Source organism: Monodelphis domestica, chromosome 3 (genome assembly GCF_027887165.1).
Source record: "Monodelphis domestica isolate mMonDom1 chromosome 3, mMonDom1.pri, whole genome shotgun sequence".
Classification (NCBI taxonomy): domain Eukaryota; kingdom Metazoa; phylum Chordata; class Mammalia; order Didelphimorphia; family Didelphidae; genus Monodelphis; species Monodelphis domestica.
Genome location: NC_077229.1, coordinates 43,445,065 through 43,468,817, shown reverse-complemented (window position 1 = coordinate 43,468,817; position 23,753 = coordinate 43,445,065). Strand labels below are relative to the sequence as shown.

General features: G+C 42.0%; 2 protein-coding genes across 11 annotated transcripts in view; one reads left to right on the top strand and one right to left on the bottom strand.

The window, feature by feature from the left end:
* The first annotated feature begins 1,397 nt into the window (after positions 1–1,397).
* SH2B3 (SH2B adaptor protein 3) lies at positions 1,398–9,160 on the top strand. Its single transcript, XM_056820947.1, has 8 exons — positions 1,398–1,474; positions 2,407–2,551; positions 3,267–3,488; positions 3,584–3,675; positions 4,226–4,320; positions 4,484–4,698; positions 4,796–4,967; positions 5,084–9,160. The coding sequence occupies exons 1-8, from the start codon at positions 1,398–1,400 to the stop codon at positions 5,389–5,391; spliced, it is 1,326 nt and encodes a 441-aa protein (XP_056676925.1). The 3' UTR covers positions 5,392–9,160.
* A 592-nt stretch (positions 9,161–9,752) lies between these two features.
* Positions 9,753–23,753, bottom strand: part of ATXN2 (ataxin 2) — a 113,617-nt gene continuing 99,616 nt past the window's right edge. For 3 of the 10 annotated variants that reach the window (XM_056821752.1, XM_056821754.1, XM_056821751.1), the window contains 5 exons: positions 21,115–21,168; positions 14,845–14,990; positions 13,562–13,789; positions 11,144–11,312; positions 9,753–10,345 (listed from right to left, as the gene is read on the bottom strand). In XM_056821752.1, coding sequence (XP_056677730.1) covers positions 10,317–10,345; positions 11,144–11,312; positions 13,562–13,789; positions 14,845–14,990; positions 21,115–21,168 — 626 coding nt within the window. In that variant the 3' untranslated portion in view covers positions 9,753–10,316. Of the gene's footprint in view, positions 10,346–11,143; positions 11,313–13,402; positions 13,790–14,844; positions 14,991–21,114; positions 21,169–23,753 lie in introns of those variants that run through there. The other 7 variants (XM_056821755.1, XM_056821747.1, XM_056821748.1 and 4 more) reach the window with 4 other exon arrangements.

Below are 23,753 nucleotides of genomic sequence, written 5' to 3'. Positions count from 1 at the left end.
CTGGAAACCACCAAATGACAAACTTTTATGGGACTGGGGCAGGAAGAAGGGAAGGAATTTGGAAAGCCCCTGGATAAGGCATGGAGGCTGAAAGTAGGGAGCACTGCAGAACTGTCCTGGAAGCCTGGTAGCACCAAGTCTCCCCCCGCCACCATTCAGATCCCCTCCAGCAGGGCCAGGAAAATGGTCAAGTCTGGGGTCAGCTGCTTTCTATCCTTCACTTTGATCTTTTGGGGCTCTCCCCACCCACCATTCTCATCTGGTTTTTTCTGCTTTTCTTCTCAGAAGATTTCATGAGTCTTGTGACTCAGGAGAAATCTTAGAATCAGAGAAGGAAATGTAGCTGATAAAGGGGAGAGGAAGGAGGAGGGGAGCCTGGAGAAAAGATTAGATCCATTTGTTACCTCCCACCCGTGCCTGCCCAGGGTGTCCATCCTATGGAAAACCGGCCACAGTTTAATGGGTTGGGATTCCACATGGACCCTGACAGAGGACACAAGGCCCAGAGAAGTTAAGATTTACCCAGGGAAATACCTAGGTTCTCAGTCTAAACCCAGAGGCTCTTTCCCCGATGGTAAATCATGAAGATTGGATTTCAAACAAGCTGGTCCCACCTTCGGCAGTGCCTCAGTGCCCAACTTCTTCCTTCCTCCCCTGCCATTAAACCTGCCCCTCCAAGGAAAACTTCCAAAGTCCCAAGGAGTATCCCTTCCTCTCCTTCCTCCTTCTCCAAGATTATCACAAAGGCCACCTAACTCTTCCTCCAGTCTCTCTGCTCCTAATCTATCCTCCTGCCCAAATGGTTTTCCATTCCATTGTTATTCCCGTACTTGGCCAACTCTAGTGGTCTCCCACTGCCTCTTGATGGCATCAAGAAGCCATCAAAACCTTCCCCAGTCAGCCCCAGCCTGTCTTCCTAGCTTCACTGGAAGCTCAGCTCCCCCTCTCCTCCTTTAAGATGCTGCTCAGGCACCATCTGCATGGAGCCGTTTCTGGTCCCTTCAACGGCTAGCGTTCTCTTGACCTTATAGATGCCGTATTTGTTCTCTTCGTATGTCTGAGGTCTAAGTCTCCCATTTGAATGCAAGTTCTTTTTTTAATTTAATTTTTTTGAAAATTTTTGTCAATTTAGCTTTTTAAAATTTTTCTTTTAAACCCTCACCAGTACTACGTATCGGTTCCATTAGTCCAACCTGCTACCAACCCAATTTTGTGCAACTGTCCCCTCTGTTTCTGCAAGTTCTGCAAGAGTACTGGGTTCAAAGCCCACCTCTGTCATTTACTAAGCCTGTGACCATAAGGGAGCCCCTGGGATCAGAGCTGGAAAGTAGTGTAGCATCGCCGGCCTGACTTAGTAACCTGAGGGAAGTCAGACTGCTGGTAAAGTTGTGGGAGACATGCCGATGATGCCCACTACCCGTCACCACTCTTCAGAAGTGGGCAGGGCTGCACCAGCTCCAGGAGTAAAGCCCCAGTGGGATACACACCCCATGTTCCCCAATGTCCTGCCCTTCCTCTCCCTCTCCTTCCAAATCTGCTTATGCCCCTGCAGGGGGAGGGAGGGGTGGTGGCAAAGAGCTTACAGAAACTTAGCAACCAGAACTCAGGCCCCTCAGGTGGGGAGAAACCACCTCCAGAGCTCTAATCCCATTTCCTTTCATCCTTCTAGGCTCCCAGGCCTCCTTGAATGCAAAGAGCAGTCTTTCACCCTTTGGGGGTGGTTGTGGTGGTGTCCTAGAGAGGAATCTGGTTTAAAAGAGACAAAAGGCATCTTGGGTACTGAACAATGTTTATTTGATGGGCCAGACCCATGAACTGTGAACAGGTTAAAAGGTAGAAGGTCTCTGTGCTGGGTGAGAGGAGCCAAAAGACACGGGTTTGAATCTCTCCAGGCTCCATGACCTTGTCTTCTCGTCTTCTGCAATATGAAGCAATTGGGTGAAATTGGGGGTTGGCAAGGACCTCGGTCACCATCTGTCCCAGCCCCTCATTTCACGGGAGGAAACGGAAGAGCAGAGCTCCTAGACATCCAACGAGCTAAGAAGGGGGCAGAACGGAGTTAGGGGAACTCGGGCTTTCCCACTCGACGGTGTTCTTTCAATTAACCTAGAGCAGAAGTAAGTCAGGCTCATTCTTGGGACTATTCCTTAGGGGGAAGCTGACAGTTATCTAGTGATTGGAAGGTAGGAACCGACCAGGGAGAGTAAGAAAGAATTGGGGGTTAGCAAGGAGACCTGCGAGGGTTTCATGAGGCGGGCCAGGAAAGACGGACACATGTGTGGAACGATCAGCCCAGCCCGTTTTTTCCTCGTTGGCCTTCAGCCCTGGGCTCCCATGAGGACTCTGTTAACCTCCACAGGAGGGAAATCTGGTTTCATTCTGACTGGCTCACGTCCCCTTTTTTAGACCAGGAATGAGTCACCCTGCTTTGGCTCAGGAGGACGCAATTGCTTTTTTCAGTGGGGACAACACTCTAGTCACTGGTTGGAGCACAGGAGAAGGGCAGGCAGGGCTGGAGAATGTCACCAGGCCTTCGTGGGGCCGCATTGGGGTGGGGAGTGGGGGGTGGATGGAGAGAGGAAGCGCAGGCTCTGAAGTCACTCAGTGTCCATTCATGGAGCTAGGGAGAGGCATAAAGGACACTGAGGACTCGCTGAAGAGCCAGACACCCCACAGTCCCCTACAAGAGAGATGCACACCTACCCATAATCCATTTGGTAGAGGGAGCTCTCCTGCCTGATGGGGACCAACTGTAAAAATTAAATCTCAATAATAAAAATATTGCATTTTATGAGGTTTATTAAGGATCATTATGTATAAATGGATATTTTGTGACTTCACAACTCCCTGAACTATGTTGGGCAGTGAGGAAAATGAGGATGAATAAATGGAGAGTAGGGGAAGAAGGGAAATTCTTGGTCCTTGGGAGACCTGCCAGTGCCTAGAGCGCTTCCACTGGGTTGGGCAGGCCCTTTTCCAACATTACCCGACCCCTTCTGGTCCCCTTAATTCCAGCTGGGCTGGACCAGAGATGGGAGGTTAGCAAGGCCACTCCATGTATCCAGGAGCTGCCCCTAGAGTGCAGGGGGATGGGGAAGAGAAGGCAGCGATGGGGCTCGTCCATCTGGCCGACAGGCCCCATGCCCAGCCTGTCTGCACTCCTCCTGCTGACTAAGAAGCAATTGCTTGCACATGTTGGGCCCAAGATGTCATTCCAGGGCTGTCTAGAAAGAAAAAGAAGTTCAAGAAAGGAGGGAGGGAGGGAGGGAGTCGATTGGCCGATTCCTGGCAGCACCTACAAGGCGCTCATAGGCTTGTGGAACAAGCAGCAGCTCCCACTGGGGATACCCGGACTTGAGGAAGCTCAAACCATCTTTGTTCCACAGGGTTCAAAGCCCAAGCTCCAGGCTGCTTGTTCTTCCATTCAAGAGATCCGGAGATGCACCCGCCTGGAAATGCCCGACAACCTCAACACCTTTGTCCTGAAGGTAGCCGCCTCCTCCTGCCCCCTCTGCCCACCCTCCCTCCCCCCCGCAGCGGCTGCCCAAGAGGTGACACACTCTGTTCCTCTGTCTATGTCCAGGTGAATAATTCAACCGACATCATCTTCGAGACGGGGGATGAGCAACAGCTGAATTCTTGGACCACAGAGATAAGAGAATGCATGAACCGAGGGTAAGGCTGGGGTCTTTCTCTTCTCCTGAGACACGGAGTTCATCTGAAGAGCCTCCTTTCCCCAGTGGCCAGCAGGAACCCCCCTCCTCCTGTGGGGCCCAACCAAGCTCCCCGAGGCCTCCGGTGTCCGCTGAGGCGGCCCCCAACACCATCCAGTTCTAGCTGGACCGCTGAGAGATCGCCCATCGTTCTAAATCATTCCTTTCATCCAGGAGGGCCACCTTCTGTGTCTGCAGTTGCTTCTGGGAGGCTAGACTTTGCAAGGGGGGAAGGGGATGGGGTAACTGGTTCTCCACCCCAGCTGTTCCTTCTGAAAGGGGACTGAAGGCTTCTGGGGGTGTAGGGGTGAGGGGGGATGTGCTCGAACTCCCACCATTGCCTGGTGAGTCACAGGAAGGACCAGGGAGGGGAGAAGGGTGTGGAGGGTGCCAGGCCCAAGGAGAGCTTCCCTTTCAAAGGGACGGGGCTCCCGACCTGGGCCTCCATTAAGAAGCCACCCTGGAGGTGGTCGCCTCTGGGCTAACTAACTCTTTGGCCTCCTATCCAGCAGGTCAGAAGGAGCTGAGCTAGAATCGCAGGCGCCTTCCCTTCTGGACCCTGGTTTATCCAACTCTCCCACCGGGAGTACCGACTCCCTTAACCAAGGTAAGGGCCCCAGACAGCCGGCCTCCCCCCTCCCCACCTGATGAGGAGTCAGCCCGGCTCTTTCTTTCCTTGGTTCCCCTCCTCTGGCTCTCTGGGGATCAGAGTGCGGGTACCTGGGGGGCGGGGAGGGGGGTCATAAGCCTCACTTTCTCTGCCCCACAAGGTGCCTCACCTGGTGGGCTGCTTGACCAGGCCTGTCAGAAAACGGACCACTTCCTGTCCTGCTACCCCTGGTTTCACGGCCCCATCTCCCGAGTGAAGGCAGCTCGGCTGGTGCAGTTACAGGGTCCTGCGGGGCACGGGGTGTTCCTGGTCCGGCAGAGCGAGACGCGACGGGGGGAGTACGTCCTCACGTTCAACTTCCAGGGCAGAGCCAAGGTAAGGGGCCCGAGCCCCGGGCCAAGGTGGGGGGAGGTGGAGGGGAGCCCTCCCCGTGACAAATGCCTTCTCCCCTCTGCCCTGGCCTCCCCGGCAGCATCTCCGCCTGTCGCTGACCGAACAAGGGCACTGTCGGGTGCAGCACCTGCACTTCCCCTCCATCGTGGACATGCTACATCACTTCCAGCGCTCCCCCATCCCCCTCGAGTGCGGGGCCGCCTGCGACGTCAAGCTCTCCAGTTACGTGGTGGTCGTCTCCCCCACCCCAGGTGAAACGGGAACGCTTATCTTAATGGCCGGGGATCACACGGCCTGCCGGCACATTTCTACAGCTAAGTGTCGCCCAGGCCTCCCACTCACGCTTCTTCCTCTATCGGTCTCCCAGGTTCAAGCAACACCGTTCTGCTGCCTTTCTCCGTCCACCGCTGGAGCTCTGAATTGGGCCTTCCTCCCCTTAGCTCCTCTGGCTGCGCCCACATGCTTATCCCCGAGGACCTCCCGCCCTCCAGGTCCTCTCCCTCGGAGCAGATCTTCCACCTGCTGCCCCCACCTGAGGAACTGGCCAACAGCCTACGGCACCTGGAGCAGGCGGCGGAGCCTGCGAGCCAAGCCCGGGGGGACTCCGATTACGAGATGGATTCCCCCAACCGGGGGCACGTGCGGGCCATAGACAATCAGTACACGCCTCTCTGAAGGAGGCCGGCCCTGGCGGCGCCCCCCCTACACCCCCCTGCTTGGCAGCCTCCCCCACCTCACGGAAGCATCATGCACTTTGACCTGTAGAGTTGGGGACTTCTGAATGTACCTCTATCTTTCTTCTTGCTAGACAGAGACTGTACAAAGGATGTTGTTGATTGTTCATTCCAGTTTGGATGCGACCCTATTAGGCCTGTTAAAGGGCCTGTTGTTTAATCCTCTTACTCTTGTTTTTATTCTACAACTTTCTAATTCCTGTTTACAGAAATAGTTGCTGTTGAGTTGCCCACATCCACAGTGCTTGGAGTCCAGGGAGGGGTCCCTCGGGGCAGCCATGGAGCGCCCCGTCCCCCACTCCCCACCCGGGCCAGTGGTTCCGGCTGCACAAAAGTGCCCCCAAGAATGACTTAGGACAAGGAGGGATCCAAATGAGCTAAGAGACGAGGACCAGAGGCCGTGGCAGAAAACATACTTTCTCTTTCACAGACAAACGGGCAAAGACAACTGTACCGATTTCTAATAAGTGGGTCAGGAAACCCTAAACACTAATGCCCCAGAATACAAACCCCGTGTCACCAGCTAAGGAAGAGGAAAAGGCGGGACAGCCATGTCTCCTGCCATCGCTCACCAGTGCTTTGGCTAACCCTGCTTCCACTTGAGGCTTACGTGGAAAGTTAACATGAAAACAACAACGACAAAAACATTTTTACCTCAGATGAGTTCTTCAAGGAGGTTTCTAACCTAAACGGTTGCTTGCTTTTTATTGCACTGTTTAGACTAATAAAAATGCTATTTTTGTAGTTAAAAGAGATATGAAAATGTTACTTCGCTAGTTCATGGGCACATTTTGGTCCACTATGGAATTCTCAGGAAAAATCACTTTTCTATTCTAAAAAAATGACCATGGGCTACCATCAGAAACAAACCGAGAAAAGTGAAGTGTGTCACACCTTGAGGGAAACGAAAGTTATGACTGCCTTGGGAGGACAGCGGGGAAGAAGTTCTATCCCTGTGCCTTATTTATAAAGAACTGGCTCCTATTAACTTCTCAGTAGGCATTAGGAGGGATGGGGGGGATCGTAGCTCCTAGACTTTTTCACTAAAGGTAAGGGGGTACCTGTAGTTTTTCCCACAATCCCATGAATGAGTTATTTTTATTGTAGGACCTAAAATGGAAGCTAGGATTTCAGGGCCATGGCCAGTAAGACTGTGTAAAGTACTCAGTGCATAATAAACTTCCTGTTCTATTTGCAAGCCAGCCAGTCACTGCTTAATTGATATTTTTTGGTGAAGCGGGGATGTGTGGAGACACACAGAAACAAGCCAGACACCTCTGAATCTCAATGTTCATACTCTCGACCTGTCCTTTTCCTTTGACTAACTAGATAATTCTCAAGGGTGGAGACCCAGCCACAGCAACAGAATGGAGACATCTCACTGTTCTTCCAACCCAGAATTTAGGTAGCCACCCTCTCATGCTAGGATGAGGGGGGGGGGGGGGGGGGGAAGAGACACTCCAGAAGCTAAAATCAAATGTTTGCCAACATCAGACACATGCGATTTTGTAAATCTAAACGTGAAGATCTAATGTTGCTTTTAGAACATTTTATAGGACACGTTAATAGAATTCCTAACCATTATAGCTTTCCCTTTCCTCTGGGTTGTGGGAGAATAATTTGACCCTATGGGGTACTTTTAATGGTGGCTAGTTAACTTGATAATATTCAAGTCTATCTATCAGCCGGACTATAACCCCAAATTTAGCTCTAGAGTTATTGTGAGGAAAGTGCTATAGAGACAGAAGCAGTTTTCGTTCTTCTCACTGGAATGAGGATCGAAGAAAGAGCTGTCCCTGACCCCAGTGAATACTAGAGATTGTGGCTTCTGTTTCCAAGGCCTCCTTCCTCACCTACCCAAGATCTTTCCATTGACAACTCGGTACACTACACTACGTATGAACGTGATCAAAGGCTCTAAGCAATGTTTCAAATAATCTCTTCCAATTTGGCAGTGAATCAAGGCTCAGCCTTGAAGCCAGGAAGCCCCAGAGTTCATGTCTTGCCTCAGACACATCCTGGCGGTCACTCACCTCCTCAGGGCAACAAGTGCAGAGAAGGTGCCACGGCTTACATTAGTAAAGGGATCTTCCTCACCTGGGAGAACCCTCTACTCAATGAAATCACAGGGCCAGGCCATTCCAAAAGAGAAAAAATCCTCATAAAACATTAGAGGTGGCGAGTCAATGATGACAACTCCCTGGGAAAGAATCTTTCTCCTTCCTGCAATTCTTTCTAGGTTTTGCATGGCTTCTTCAACCTGGGTTATCACCATACGAGTCTGCCCCTCCAGCTACACACTCTTGTGTGTATTGAGAAGGAATTCATCTTGAGCCAGAGAAACCAGCCTCCAGTCCCTTGTACTCATCAAATCCTCACAGAACAGAACTGATAGATATTTGCAGTTAGAACTTGGATTCCTTGAAAAAGGGTAGGCCCTCTCATTCAACCATATGCCCACACTGCTTCAATACAAAATCATTCAAACTTTCAATTCTCCGAAGGCTCCCACTCCCTGATTCAACAGCTTGAATGTATTATCTCACAAAAAGTGAGATTTTTAGGCCTACAAAAGGTGACCCTAAACTGCTGCCATCTCTTTCTTCTACCACAGTTTCAGCTGGAGAAAATGGAGTATATGTCCTTTCTTGGCAGGCAGATGTTCTGCCTCAATGGCATTCATAGCATTCTCCTTCTCTAGACAACTTCCCGAGGACAAGCATGACCGCCAAATGGAGAGCCTTCTCTGTAGCTCCTGCCACACCTGCCATCACACCAAGTGTCCTTCCTCAAACCACCTTTATTCTGAGCAACACGGTTCTTGAAAAACACACAAACCAACAACTTTTCTGAAGACCCCTAAAGATGAGCATCACGTTTCTGAGAATAGTTTCAGTGTCTACGATACTATTCAACCCATTTTTCCTAACTGTAGTGAAGAGAATCATTGTAGCATCAATTACATTTTGTCTCCCGACATTCTCTACCCTGTGTTTCTGGTATCTCTGTATCTGGTCTAAGACTGGACAAAGCAATTCAAAAGGGGGGAAAAAAACCCCAACAGCACCAAAGAATTAAGCCCACTAACCTGCCTTGAATTCTAGACCAGCAATCCAAATAGTTTTATCTGGTAAAAATCCTCTGCCTCTGTTAATTTCTGGACTCTTGGTACAGAGGAATAACAACCATTTTTAATGTTGTGGACCAGAGAACACTATTTTTTATATAACATTTACTTAGCTTGCAAAATTATCATGGATGGTTCCATCCTAGGCCATTACCTTCATGGTTTCCACCCATGGCTTGTTCTATCTCTACAGATGTTGGTGGCGCTCCCCCCTTCCCCCACAAGCAATGGGGGCTCAACAGTGTACTCCATTATCCTTAGTCTTTTACCCAAAATGCATTTTCAATCCAGCATTTGTTGGGCTAGAATGAGTGGTGCATTCTTTTAGGTATAAAAATGTACTTAACAAAACACAATAAAGTAGATTCATCTTGTATCTTTAAAACAGAGAGCTCTTGACATATTTGTCATGTACTTCAATATTCCTGTGAGAGCGGTTAGCCCACGTGACATCTGTAATGACAGAACAGGGCCCCAGGGGAAAGTATGGATGAATTGTAATCAATTGAATAACTTATTCTGGAATGATACAGATTTGCTATAATGTACAAACTGCTAAATGAATAAAAACATGTTTTGAGAAGCTCTCGTGTTGTCACCGAGTATCCTAAATGCTTTCATTCTTGATCTGGGGGTTTTCTATATGAAACCCACACACTGCTAACATACTTGCTTGCTTTCTTTAGCCTCCCAACATGTGATCTGGCAGTGTCAATGTGGGCTCAGTATCCATCAAAAGGCCAATTAAGAGATCCAGGGCAGTCTCGTGCCCCCTCTGCTGGCAGAGGGGTTCCAGACACTGGCAGCCCCACTCCCAGCCTGCCTCCTCACCCCAGCTCTCTACCTGCTCCCAGTCTTAGCTCAGGAATCCCTTTCCTCCTGAGGATGCCAGCTGGGTTCCATCTGCTAGGGAACAGCTTTCATTCACAAAGCAAACACACCACATCCTTCTAAGCCACCATAAAAAACTGTCCTGGCTTTACATTTCTCTCAGATAAAGACTATGTCCTAGCTCAGGAAATGGCATGATGGACACTAAAAAGGTAGAAAATAGATTTAGCGATTCCTTTCTTAGATGTTAAAAAAGGTCACCTGCTAATCATCCCTCTTGGTTTATATTAAGCTAAGATGGTAATGAACTACAGTAGAAGTAGCTTATACAAACACACATTAACTTGTATCAGTTTTTAAAACTTTTTTATTTTTAAATTTTTTTTTAGTTTTTATTTTATATTATCTACAAAGTAAAAGTGTTTTCCCTTAACTTAAAAGTTGCACCACTGCCTGTTGACAGTGATCACCTCATCAAACTTGATTTATAAATAATAATCCATCAGTTTGACGATAAGAATTTACTGAACCTTTTTCAAGTTTAGTAAAAGGGGCTTTCCAAGTCTTGATTTTTAGCGGTAATAGCAGCAAGAATCACTCGTTACTTCTTTTGCTAGCTGATGAGTTCATGACTTTGAAGGGTCATTAGAAAATAAATAACTTCCAGTTTTCAGCAAGCAGAGTTGGGGCACTTGCATGGAATTACGGAATACCCGCAAGGGCCTACATGCCTCTACTCAGTCCAAATGTCTTCCACTGCAAGGTGAACTGTTAGCATTCCTATTGGATGTTACGAGAAATCAATTAAAAAAATAAAATAAATGAAATTCTAGTTTTCTGTGCTTCCAGTTGGTAGAAGCAGTAGAAGGGAGGAGGGAATTTGGCCTTTTGCTTCCTCCAGGGCAGCCTTACAACTGCTGTTGGTGGTGGGCTTGTACTGTAAAAAAGAAGAGTGAATATTTAAACAGAAAACTGGCAGGACCACACAAATTTCTCTAATGTTTTGGTAACACATACAGCCTCATGCTATCCTTAGAATATCAGCTTAAACCAAAAAAATCAAGTTTACTTTTCCCCTCCCACCTATACACCAAGGGGCATATTGGTCAAACTGGTACATATACCATTTCATATAGTGCTCCAAGGATGATTTCATGTTGCTCATGGGAAAAAGGGGAGGGGGAAGCCACGTTTACCCCAAATTAGCCAAGCACTAGTACTTGCTTTTGGATTAAAAATGTTATTAGACTGTGAAATATTGCCATAGCAGCCATCAAATAGTAGAGTCCATCTGAAGGGATGTTTCTCTCCCACTCTGGGATATGCTACAGCCCCTGCACTCAGAATCAAAGGACAACACACACAGCACTTTCCAACAGTGACTTTCCAGAGTTGACCTACATTCAAACTATGCTATAGCAACCCCCCCCACACCAAGCTGCTGGAATTCAGGAAGAAAAATACTGCTCTGCTCCTTGTCATAGCGAGGAAGGCCAACATAGTCCAATGCATACGTCAGCTACCCAGACTAATGCTGCTTCTAAACAATCCAGACCCTGGAGACCCTACAGAGAACACGCCTCACCCATGTCCTTGACATCACAGACACTCTGTCTAAGGTGCGCACACTGACCAAGCTTGCCTAGTCTCAAACAAGATCGCAAGTGTTCACTGTCATTCACCATTGCAGTATTACGATTTGCGGTGTACCAGCCCCTACACACACACGCCTCACCTGAAGGGTGCGTCATATAAGGGAAATGCGCTGTTGTCGAGACTGGAATGGGCTGTAGTGCACTTTGAGCGATGGCGGCCTGGGGACCGCCAGGTGGCTGGGTCGTCATTAGCATCATTGGAGCATGAGCAGTTGGATGAGAAGGAACCATTCCTGACTGTACATGAGCCTGAAACAAAGAGCTCATTTACGCAAACAGGCAACATCTTTGGCTTAAACAACATGTCAACTGTGTTCTCATTTGGCTGAAGATGGAAGGAGTGTTATCTCTGACCCTGAGGGCCTACTTTCTCAGGTAGGACTCTCTTTTCTTACAATTGACTGAGTAGCAAACATGCTCCATCCACGGAGAGAATTCTACCATACAAAACAGCACGCACCAAATAAATCTGGATGGAAATTAGGGCCTAGACATACCGGGCACCTCCTAGCCTAATTCTCCACATGTATCAGATCATCGGACTACTATGTTCACGATATTTTCAAAGAGGAAAGCCTTTCACAACAGGCAGCAACCTGAGGGGTGATTTGAGCTTTCAGAGCTTACTATGAAGGTAAAGGCACAAATTAAATCCTGGAAGGTAGGAGATACCTAAGTTACTTTAAAGGCAACATTCTTCTTGAAATAAAGAACATATTTCAGTAAATTCAACCATTCAGAAATTCCTCACTCGGGTTCATGAATTCTCTAAATACACATAGCTTGTCCTTCTCCTTCCAATCTGTAGCCAATGGTGCCCCATTACTACTCGTAAACATTCCCACCACAGGAGAGGCAAGGGGAACTGAAGATCACTTCACTTACATCTGTTTTACTACTTGGTAGCAACTTTGCTAGGAGATGGGAAGTGGAAGAGACTCTTTGTGTCAGCCAGGTCTCACTTGACCATGGATTACAGAAAGATGTATTCCCATTTTTAAGCTGGTAAAATGGCTTTTGGTAAACCATGGCAAAATGGTCAAGCCAAATGATTTGTACAGAGTTGTAGAGTGAATCAGTGGTTCCAGGAAGAGTACTTCCTTGTTCTGACTTCCAAACTACAAATGCTACTCTAGACCATGCTAAGATTTGAATGAGAAACATTTACTCTTTGATGCTAAAATTTCAGAAAAGTCCATGTACTTTTTGGTCTCCCTTGCACGTTTTATCTTTTTGGCTCTTCCTAGAAGATAGCTCAGAAACCACACCCAAGTTGAGGCTTTCTGGATCCCACCCTGGCTTTGAGCTTCTAGTCTTATTCAGCAATCAAACTTGCTGAATGCCTGAAGGAGCCTAAGTCTTCATAAAACATATCTCAAACCTCAATTGACCAAGCCATATTCAAGATTGTCTAAGCATTTCCCCAACCCCATAAGAAGTAAGTCTCCCATTAGATTCAGGATGCTAATGACATTGTACAACAGGCTAAAAACTCTGCTAGGCCAGGAGGTCCACACTTCCCAACACAGGATAAGCACCATTATAAATCTTTAACTCCTAGGAATACACTTGGTGACTAAATAAATCCAAACCTCTACAAGAAGGCCATCCTGACACCCCCTCCCACCCATGCCATTTAAATGAAAATACACTAGGTACTTACATATATTATAACACCATATGACTGAAACTGGCATTGAGTATTAAGTAGCTAGGACTTAACACTCTAATATCCAGAGGATTTAGTTAATAGAGAACCACGCAGACCAACCTCCTTAGACAACTGCAAGGCAACTCAGTGCTAATAAACTCTCCTTCACTTTCCACCTCAGTAGTCAAACGACCTTCTATGTTAAACTCAGAGGGCCATCACAGACACCTGGCCATCCTCTGACACCCTGAGAAGCCTAAGGGAGCTGCCATGCCCCACACACCTCCAGTACAGAAATCCCTCTTTCCTCCCCCAAGGCCCTGTCCTCCAACCCCTAGCATGCTGCACCGACACTGGGGGAAAACAGCCATTTCATGAAGCATAATTAATACTGAGTCAGAAAGGAACTTGAATCAGATAGGGAGGCCATTGGGAAAAACTCATCTTGAGGACTCCCTCAAGTTTTCCAGCTGCCAGACCCAGGATAAAGTCACCTCAGACTATGGAGATATGTGATGCCCCCAGACCTTTCATACTCACAGCAAGGAAGCCATGTAAACAAAGCAAAGCAGACACAGAGAGAAGGAAGAAACAGGTTGCACTCCAAAGACAGTCTTCAAGTTTCAATTGTGGGACATAGTGAACTTGCTACTAAACAACTCCCATTATAAAACCACACAAACATTCATTGATGGCTAGATCACATGTATTTGAAGGATAAAGGGAGACAGGTCAAAAGCTTCACACATGGGCTTTTCTAGCTTGGAGAATGTCTGGTTGCTCGCTGAGAATCTGAGAATCTTGACATTCTACTTGGTCTTCAGAAAGTTGGTTAAAGTTGGTTTACCTGAGGCACGTGGGCCATGTGGGGTGGGTTGGTATATGCAGGCTGAACATGAGAGGGGTGAATCGTAAAGACTGTTTGTTGTGCTGCTGGGAAACTACTTTGTGGAGACTGTGTATTTGAGCCCGGTGTCATGGAAGGTGGGGTCGGGGCCAGACCAGCGTGGTAAATGGCTGGCTGCTGCTGGGGGTTTGCCAGATGAAGGGCCTGCGCAGCTTGGTGCTGATGGTGCTACAAAACAACAGGAAGGAAGAATTAGTGACCAGCATGCTCTCCCCATTCAAACAGAGAGACTTATGAAGTCAGCAATAATAAAAGCAGTGGAGGAGGATGCACCCAGAGAATGGAGGCTTGGGCCAGGAAAGTGACCTGACAGGTTTCCAGAAAACTAGAAGGGCACAACCAAGCAGATACAATCCCATCTCTCTTTTCCACTCATGGCTGTAGAAGTGAGTATGGTCATGGGTGTACAAGGAAACTGTCTCAGGCTAGAAAGAATTTTTATTTCTGGGTAACAGCTACTGAAATCACAGAAAAAGATCCAACTTTTTTAGGCTCAAGGCTTTGAGATGGCGCAGAAACTGACTAGGAGCAATACAACACAAAACCTAAGACAAGGCCTTTTCTCCTCTCTCCCCTCCTGGAGTTTTCAACACCCAAATGGAGCTATAGTCTCATCTATCTGCATATACCCCCACAATGATACCTACTGCAGTCCCATCTATGACAGCCAACCTTATGAAATTCCCATTCATAAATATTTTTCCATGAATTATTTTATTATTCAGATTTTAAAATTAATTTAATTTTTAATAAGAAACTAGTCTTCTGAGAGAGCCTACCATAGTTGAAGTTTCTGAGAAGAAAACAATGTCTACTTATAGACCATTTAAGTACAGAATAAAGAAGTAGGCTTTTCTAGGTAGAGGGCTTGGTCTCTGCCTTCATCAAAACATCAGTTATTAATGATATCATTAACATTGAATGAAAAAAAATGTCATTTTTGGATCAAGAAGACCAGATTTCTATTTCTTGGGGAAATTTTTTATAAGTAGTCATATAAAAATTCATATTACTTAAATTGAAACAATTATCAAAAAAGATCTTATAAATCTTTAGGAGGAAAATCCCAAACAAAAGTCCTCATTTTAAAAGGTAATAATAACTCATCAAGCCATTTTCAATACTTGTTGAAGTAACAATGGAGAACTACCATTTTGTCCATATGCTCAGAGCCCTCTGTGAAGTGGTAAGCTTAGGCAGGCATTTCATTTATCTCTCCTTACCTGCACAGGGCTAGGAGCAGTGTGGGTTCCCGAATGTTGGTTCTGTTGTTGTCCAGTGGGAGTGGCAGAAGGCTGAGGATGTGGAGTATGGGGGTGTAGGGTAGCATTCGGATGGGCATACTGCTGAGCAAGGGAACCAGTAGAAACTAAAGTAAAAGGAAAAAAAAGGAAGACTAGAGCCGCCACTGTTTTATGCAATAACACAAACTATGTATCTCTGTTGGTCTAAATGTATCTAGCTTACGTCATAAATCATCTGTATTTTCTCAAGATGATCTTACACAACTGGCATCTATTCTAAACTATGCACCCTCTTGAACCAAAGTGTAAACTACTAAACAAATATGCTAACATATCTCACTAATATACATTTTGATGATCAGTCTAAAAACATTTGAAATCTCATTCATTTGAATTTAACAAAATAAAGTAATACTAGAAAAGAAAACTTAAAAGTGTAGGCAAAACACACACACAGAATGTGCATGTATATCTATGTAATACAATAAATTTTCATTCAAGTGTGGTCATAAATACTTTGCTAGGTCTTCATTTGGCTAACCTCACCATGCTACTGTTCTGGTGTTGGCCTTACAGTAGTCGTGCACATACCCTTTATCTAGAATGTGTATACAAAATGCCCACACAGGTATACCCTGAACAATTATGGCTCTTGAAAAGTCAAGCACAATATGTTGAAGTAATGAAGATCTACTATCTTTCGTTTTTCCCCTGGAGTCAAATGAAGAAAATCTTTCTGCTAATAAAACAAAAAAAAAAAAAAACCATTTCCCCCCATACTATAAAGCTTCTTAGAGGCTGCCCCAGAAGCCATTATCATTTTGTAACATGGATAAAACAAAACTTTCTGAAATGTAAAAAAAAAAAATTAAATCCACCATTCTAAAGTATTTATTCCCTCAAGGTGAGGGGTTTAGCTGCTGGTCATCAAGGAAATTAGAAGAGCTAAATTCAGTTTAAAACTTAGTTTGTTAGAGAGGAACAAAAGCAAATCTTGGTGAGTATCAGGGTAAGTTATATTTTGGTTACTATTTAAAAAAAAAAAAGTTTCTTCTATTCCCCAAGAACTCCAAAGGCAGCATATTTTGAAAACCAAGACAAATCAGATTGAGACTACAGTAAGGACAGAAAATAAAATGTTCACCTCTGTGAGCATCTGTGTTAACCTACAAATCCCAAAACCCCTCAAAAGCTAAGCTTATTTTAAGAATGAACCTGAAACAGTTTCTCTGGTCTCTACACTGTGGGATACAGATTTTTGTATGGTTCATTTTAGGCAGAAAAAGAATCTTCCCTTTAGCTACCAATCTATTATTCCTGAGTTTACTGTAGTAAATGATTGTGGAGTAAACAATGACCTGTCATTCAAAGGGTAAAGTCCATGAAATGAGAGTTAAACACTGATACATGACATAGGAAAAAAGAAACTGAGGGCCATTAAACTGAGTCATGTTTTCCCTGCAGCTTAGGAAATATCTGAGAACCTATGTTATGCTCTATCCTGAACACCTGTGCATCCATTGCCAAAAACACAGTCTGCATTAGTGGGTTTGAATTCCCCTGGGACAAGGATTTTAAATTCATTGAAACAAAAGGAAAGTGGTTTGTCCATTCAGAAAAACATTCTGAATGTAAGATGTAAGACATGCTAGAAGAATAACAATAGGGCCAGGGATAGAGCTGGAAGGGACCTCAGAGGCCATCTAGTCCAACCCCCTCTTTATAAATGAGGAAACTAAACCCCCAAAAGGGTAAGTGCTTGGCTGAAGGTCACAAGAGTAAGAAGCCTAGCAGAGGGTTCTGGGACTCTAGAGCCAATGCTTTCTCCATCATACCCTTCTATATCCTAGGAAAGGTGTGTCCTTTTCTTGTCTGGAGTTTTTAAGGAAAGAGGTGAGACAGGTATTATTCCTAGAGGCAGACATTCTAAAGGGACTCCTCAGTCCCATGGCTCCATCAAATTATACCCAAGTTTCCACAAATTCACTGGGTTAAAAAAATTCATTAGGATAAAAATCCACCTCTCAGTGCCATATTCATTCAACAAACATACTTTTTCTACTCCTAGATCTATATATAGTTCTCCAAAGTTAGAAGGGGGGAAATACTTGATAGGAAAGGTCTTGACTTTTTCATTTGACCTACCTGTTCTTTATTAAAACTCCATAAAAATATTATAAGAATGGCAGGTTCTGTTTCGAAATAACTTAAATTTGACTTAAAAAGATAAGTTTCAACAAAATCAGATGTTAGTCATTTATGGTTTCTCAAACAACTTCAAACTAACAAATAGTAACTTTTTCTTGTCTTTTTAAAAGAAATTTCATAACAGAACCAAAACCTAATCATTAGAGGAAACTACACATGGCATTACTTTGCAGTAACATATACATCAACTAAGCACATAACTCAAAATTTAATGAGATTTTCTGAGGGTCTTAAGACAAATAGACCTAAATTTTCTGGTTTATTTAATTCACCCAAAAGGCCTGGATTTAAGTTCTCAAAAATCTGATGTTTGTAATTAGCTTCTAAACCAAAGCACATATAGCATATGCAGACTTTTAAAAATTAGACCCTGAAGAAAAAAAGGCTTTTTACCATATACATATTTAAGTGTTAATATTTTAAAACCATATTGAGGAGCCTTTTTATACTTTTGTTACTTGAGCATAGATAAAAAAACTGACAGGTTTCTCTAGTAATAATTCCCATTAACAAAATCCTGGCTTCTACACTAGTAATGTGTCAAATTAACCAAATTAATGAATGAAAATAAAATTCATAAATGTAAGTTTAAAATATTAAGATTATTACTCAAAGAATTCAACTTAAAGATCTTTTATCATGGAGGAATTATGTGCTTTCAAATACCATCCCTTACTCTCATAAGTTTAGAATTGAAACTAAAGAACACTAAGTATTACGTGCTATAAAAATGTCTCTCTAGATAGGCTAATCTGTATTCCAACTTTCAACATATAACAAACATTTCCAGTTCACACAAACATTTTCAAATTCACCTCTGGACTTACTTTTTTGTGGGTTTAAAAGCAGAATTCACTTGAAAAGACACAAATGCACAAATCTCTTCCCTACCAAAACTTTAGTAAAATAAAAGTTTAAAGGCACCCTGACAAATGGAGAAGTGTTTGTACTTAAGTGGAAGGGAGGCATATTTTTCAATTAATTGGATGATTGCAAGTAATACTTAAGAAAAGTTCTTGTAAGAAATATTTTCTCAACCTGACCATTTTAAAGAAGTGAAAAGTTACTTAAGTCAAAAGGATGCCAGATATCAGAAAGGAGACTTTAAAGGAATTAATATTGCATAAAAGAAGTCCTATTCTCTAGTTCTTAAGAATATTTTCATTCCCTTTTCTCTGGTTAATAGAAAAAGATGTGTCAATATCAAATTGTTAATCTTGATACTAAATGAAAATTTAGATCATCTGTTCCCCACAAAGGATCAGGCCTTTGAGAAACCCAGGTGTATAACAAAAACAAAGAAAAATGATTTCTACTGACTACAGAGTAAAGAAAATTGTTTTCTATAATTTTAAACCCAGTTTTAATCATATTCTAGAAGTGTATATATTTATATGAATTACTAGAGGGCTAAGGAATGAGGAGGAGAGAAATAGGGAGGCCACAATCATTAAAAGCAACTTGAAGGATTAGATTAGGGAAGGGATTTTTTCTTTTAAAAAGATAAATGAAAACTTTAAAAAAAATTCTGTTACCTTTTAAATTAGTAAAATGAGATATGACACTAAATTTGACAAACATACTAATAAAAATGTACTTCAGTTCTAATTCATGACCAATTAATGAAGAAAGGAAGGGAAGAAAAGAAAAAGGTAGGAAATGATACTGAAAATGAGCATGAGATAACACATGGGGGAAAGAGGATTCAAGGATTAAGAGAAAAAGACAGTGGGTGTTAAGTGTGGGAAGAGGTGGAACAAATTCTGAAGTAACTATTAATCAAATAAGAATGTCTTTACTTTGGCTAGTCAACCCAATAGAAAATTATAAATGACCTCTGGTATTGTGACTAGTGCTTCAGCTTTTACCATCATTTATATGTTATTGAATATTCAGGTAGCTCTGAATGAGAATTCCACAGCAGCTTCCAGGGAGGACAGAGACTGAAGATCCTTTCCAGCTCTAATGTTTTACGTCTATGGCCATTACTTCATATAGTAGTTAACCAAAAGAAGAAATAAAGCTCAAGGCTAGATCAAAGACCGACCTCCCAAGTTAGGGAGTGCACGGGCATTCTTAAATATAAATACCAAAAGCCCTTTATAGTAAAACATCCAATTTACCACAAAACAAATAAAGCTGGTTAAAAATAAAAAATAAGTCACACCTTCATGACCTTATTCAATTAAGTTTCATAAATATAAGACTGTGCTTGGTTTTAAAAGTGGTTTTGCCATCTTGACCTTGGATGCACAAGTTGGGAGAGACCTCCCAATACAGCACAGATTTGAATACAAAACGCAAACATTTCAAATCAATGCTGAAAAGAAAGGATGTTGGAAACTCTTTAGAAAGTGAATGAAAGGGAACTAGAACAAACCATAACAAAATGAAGCCCTAACAGACATTAGAATTAGCAAGCCCACTGTTAGTACCTAAGACAATAACATCCCCATTTCATAGTGGGGGAAATTCTGCTGAATCAAACAATTATGCTTTAGGTGTTGATGATTAAAGACTATGACCTTTCAGCTACTTACCAGGAAACTTCTTCCAAGACTACTGCCAGAGACAGTAAGATGGTGAGGATAACTACCATGGAGACCTCAATATGAGTAATAAAGAACTGACAATACCTTTCACATACTGTAAACATATACATAGTTTCCCCTTTAAGAGTATTATATACATACAGCAAGACTCCATTTTAAAGAGTATCTATTAAAAGATTAAACTTGTTAAAATGTCCATGTACCAAATCAAAATATGTGTACACTAAGTTCTATTTTAGCAACTTAATTTTTGAATACCAAGTCATATTACAATTTAGGAAAATATACAATCTAAGTGAAAAAAATCAGTTAAAAAGAATTTGAAAATTGATAGTGTATATAGTACTTTTACTTGTCATTTCAAAAGGCTCCAACTACAATGCAAAATCTATCAGACATTTCACACAAAGTAAAAAAGTAATAAAATAATATACAAGTAATCCCAAATATCTATCCAATTCTGTGGTATTTCCTATCCAAGTACTCTAATGTGTCTTTCTGGAGAGCAACACTGAAGTTGCTCTAAGGATGCAAATTAAGCATTGATACCAGGATTTTAAAGTGTAAATCCATCACTTTGGCAGATACAACTATTTGGCTTTTCAATTACAAAATTAAACATTTGGGGGTTTGGATGATCTGTGGACTCTTTATGATACGAATATGCTTCTAGGAAATATTTTCCCATTTCAAGTTGGCTCATGACATATTTGTTCTTCTCTCTACCTGTATATATTTACTTATTAAAGCCCTTACCTTCTGTCTTAGAATTGATTCTAAGGCAGAAGAATGGTTACGGGCTAGGCAGTTGGGATTAAGTGACTTTGCCCAGAGTCACAGAGCTAGAAATTGCATGAGACTAGATTTTAACCCAAGTCTTCCTGAATCCAGGCCTGGCTCTTTATCCACTGAGTCACCTAGATGCCCCACACCTATATATTTAAAACCCTCAGTTGTTACCATTCGTTTTATATAAAATGTAGCCAATAGAAGAAAGATGTAACGGTTGTCTACTTTAAGAAAGTTATTCTCTTAAAAACTTCAAAAGTTAAATATTCCATTCTAACCAGGAAACTTCAGAAGAAAATTTAAACAAACAGGGAAAAAAATTCTAGGTTGAACCCTGAGGTCCCAAATAGTTGTTCTTTTTAAAGGTTGCAATTAGCTTAACTTGATACAAAATAAAAGGATTGGTTTTGTTTTTGTTTTTGTTTTCTCACTGCAATAGAAATCTTGGAAGAAACCTACTTAATACTTCTGTTGGTTATGAATATCTTTGCTTGGTATACATAAATTAGTGTCAAATATTTTTTTCCAATTAACTCCAGCTTTTGTAAACTGGCTATCATAACTTTAACCTTTGCTTTAAGAATATTAACGAATGCCTTTGTCTGGTACAAGATTATTCAACAAGTCTACTCCTCTAACATATAATCTTTAAAATGTGTTTTCCTGTACAATCAAAATTAATATAAAAAACCCAACTCACTGGCAAAGTAGAAAGAAGGGCCTGTCTCCTTGTTGTATGGTAATTTGGGACATGCTGAATTTGGAAAATAGAAAGGTAAATTAGCCTTTTTAGGTGTGCACTTTCCTAATGTTCTGGAAAGGATGACATTCAATCACTTTCTTCAAGATTGCTTTCATGCAGAATTTTATTTATTTTATTACTGACATTCAGCACTTTAAAATGTTATCACTAAATTAACTAAAATTAGATGGCACTGCCCCAAAATCACTTTTCTTCTGTACTGGGGTGGTCGAGGTCCACATGTTGACTTGCTAATTGAAAGGAATAAAATTAATATATAACAAAAGACCACTGAACAACTTTGATGCAAATCTTGAACCAAAATATTTACCTAAGAATTTACACGTTAACGCAAATGACATCTATAACAAACATTCCAACTATAATTTTACGAAATTAAATGTATAGGTATTATTCAATGGGCACTTAATAATAACTATTATTATCATCATCAATAATACAAAAAATATATGAGAATTCAGACTTCCCTGGCTAAATACAGGAGACTACATATTCACTATAGTAAATTCTGTAAACCAGAACAACATACAAGCTGTGTTAGAGGACTAGACAAAGGGAGAGGGATCACTGCTAAGAAAGGGGTGAAGTATTTCTATCCTTTATAATTACATCCCCAAAAGCTAGGACAGTGCCTGACCTATAGGAAGTGCTTATTAATATTTGGTGACTATGTGATATATGGCTAATCACATGTATTCAAAGATCAGAAATTACAGGATGTCTGGTTCTATCTAATCTGATAATATCTATACATTTACTGGCAATATTTTCAGTTACACTTCTTAATGAACCATCTAGGTTGTTTAAGTTAAATGGGAATAATGAAAAAATGAAGAACAAAAAAGTGCCATTATGCATGTTCAGATCTATCTACAGCAGAAATTCTAAAAGGTAAAAACTTAAACAATATTTAGTAACATTTAGGATTCTATAGATCTATTTGTAAGATGTTACACATTTTAAATATATAGTTGTATAAAGAAAAATGAGTTATACAATAATTCCTTGCTCAAAAGGGTTTTATATGTTTATTTAAAATAATGTGTAAATACTTTTCTTTATACTTGGGCTTCTGGGAACTTAATACTTTAATAAATAGTAAATAGTAGGGGACCTTCTGAAAAAAGCACATAACCCAATCAAATGTGTGGCATATGATTTATGAAAAGCTATTTCCTAGAGTTCAGTGGATTGTGGGCATCCAAAGGAAAAGTCCTAATAACAAGAAACAATAATAAAGAATTTCAAATCTTCGCTCCAAGTAAGTCTAAATTAACTCTAACACGTTCAAATTGCTAAAATATACATACTGGAGACAGCTGTTTCTTCCCAGGGGGGAACACGACACACATGGGATGGGATGAGCTTATTCTATATCTCACAAGTCTTTTCTTAAACCCTTACCTTCTATCTTGGAATCAATACTGTGTATTGGTTCCAAGGCAGAAGAGTGGTAAGGGCTAGGCAATGGGGGTTAAATGACTTGTCCAGGGTCACACAACTAGGAAGTGTCTAAGGGTGGATTTGAACCAAGGACCTCCCCGTCTCTGGGCCTGACTCTCAATCCACTGAGCCATCTAGCTGCCCACTCTTTGTTTTCTTAATACCTCCTCCATTTACCCAAACCTGAGTGAGATTTCAAGGCCTAACAGAATGCTGCTCTCAAAATACAGGTAATCACCATACTGATCCTTTTCTAAATGAAGATCCTAATGTACAAAACAAAAAGTTGGCTACAGGAATGTGGTCATCTTGTGGCATGAAGGGAGGCAGGCTAGGGAAAAAAGAAGGAAATTACATGCCTTTTTAATATGTAAAAATATCTTTAAAATGTTAAGATACCACCACTGAATATTTTAAGCTAAGCATTTTTAACCACTTGGAAGGCCGATGAAATGTATTTAAGTTACAAGAAAGAGATTTTGAAAAACATTTGAAGAATTCTATCTCTTTTCATTTAGACACTTTTGCTTTTAAGTTCACAAAAGCAACGGCTAATTATCTTAATACTAAATCCTATGTCTGGAGATAACGAATTGTATCTGCCCATTTTCCTTTTCAAGTATAAGAACACAAAATCATAATTAAAACTAGAGTCTTTCAAAGTGCCACTGACAAAAATGTAGCAGTTTGGTAATGCTGTTGAAAGAGAGGCAATAAGTCAAATGAGTCAGGTCTCTGGCTTATTATACTAATCATATTTTTAAAGACATATCATAGAAAACAAATGCCATAATTTGAAGTATTTCAAGAGTATATATATAGATAGATATAGATATAGATATATAGATATATGTGTGTATCTATCTATCTATCTATCTATCTATCTATCTATCTATCTATCTATCTAAATTTATTAAGTCAGTTGAATGAAGGCTTATGAGCTTATATATCAACTAATCTGACACCAAGAAAGTATTTGATGAATATTAAAGAGTAACTGGGCAATAGTGTCTGTAATTTTTACCTACACAATATTAACTGTAACTAAAAATAAGTGGGCAACCTTCAAAAGCAATGGTGATCTCTTAAAAGCAAAAGAGGGTTTAAAATTCTGGAAAAATTAAACTCTTTCA

Excerpts from the sequence above, each read along its gene's own strand:
- SH2B3 (XM_056820947.1), top strand. The coding sequence starts at position 1,398 with ATGCCGATGATGCCCACTACCCGTCACCACTCTTCAGAAGTGGGCAGG. Across the intron at positions 1,475-2,406 it reads GCTCCAGGAGTAAAGCCCCA|ACCAGGAATGAGTCACCCTG; the intron begins GTGGGATACACA and ends CCCCTTTTTTAG. Across the intron at positions 4,699-4,795 it reads ACTTCCAGGGCAGAGCCAAG|CATCTCCGCCTGTCGCTGAC; the intron begins GTAAGGGGCCCG and ends CCTCCCCGGCAG.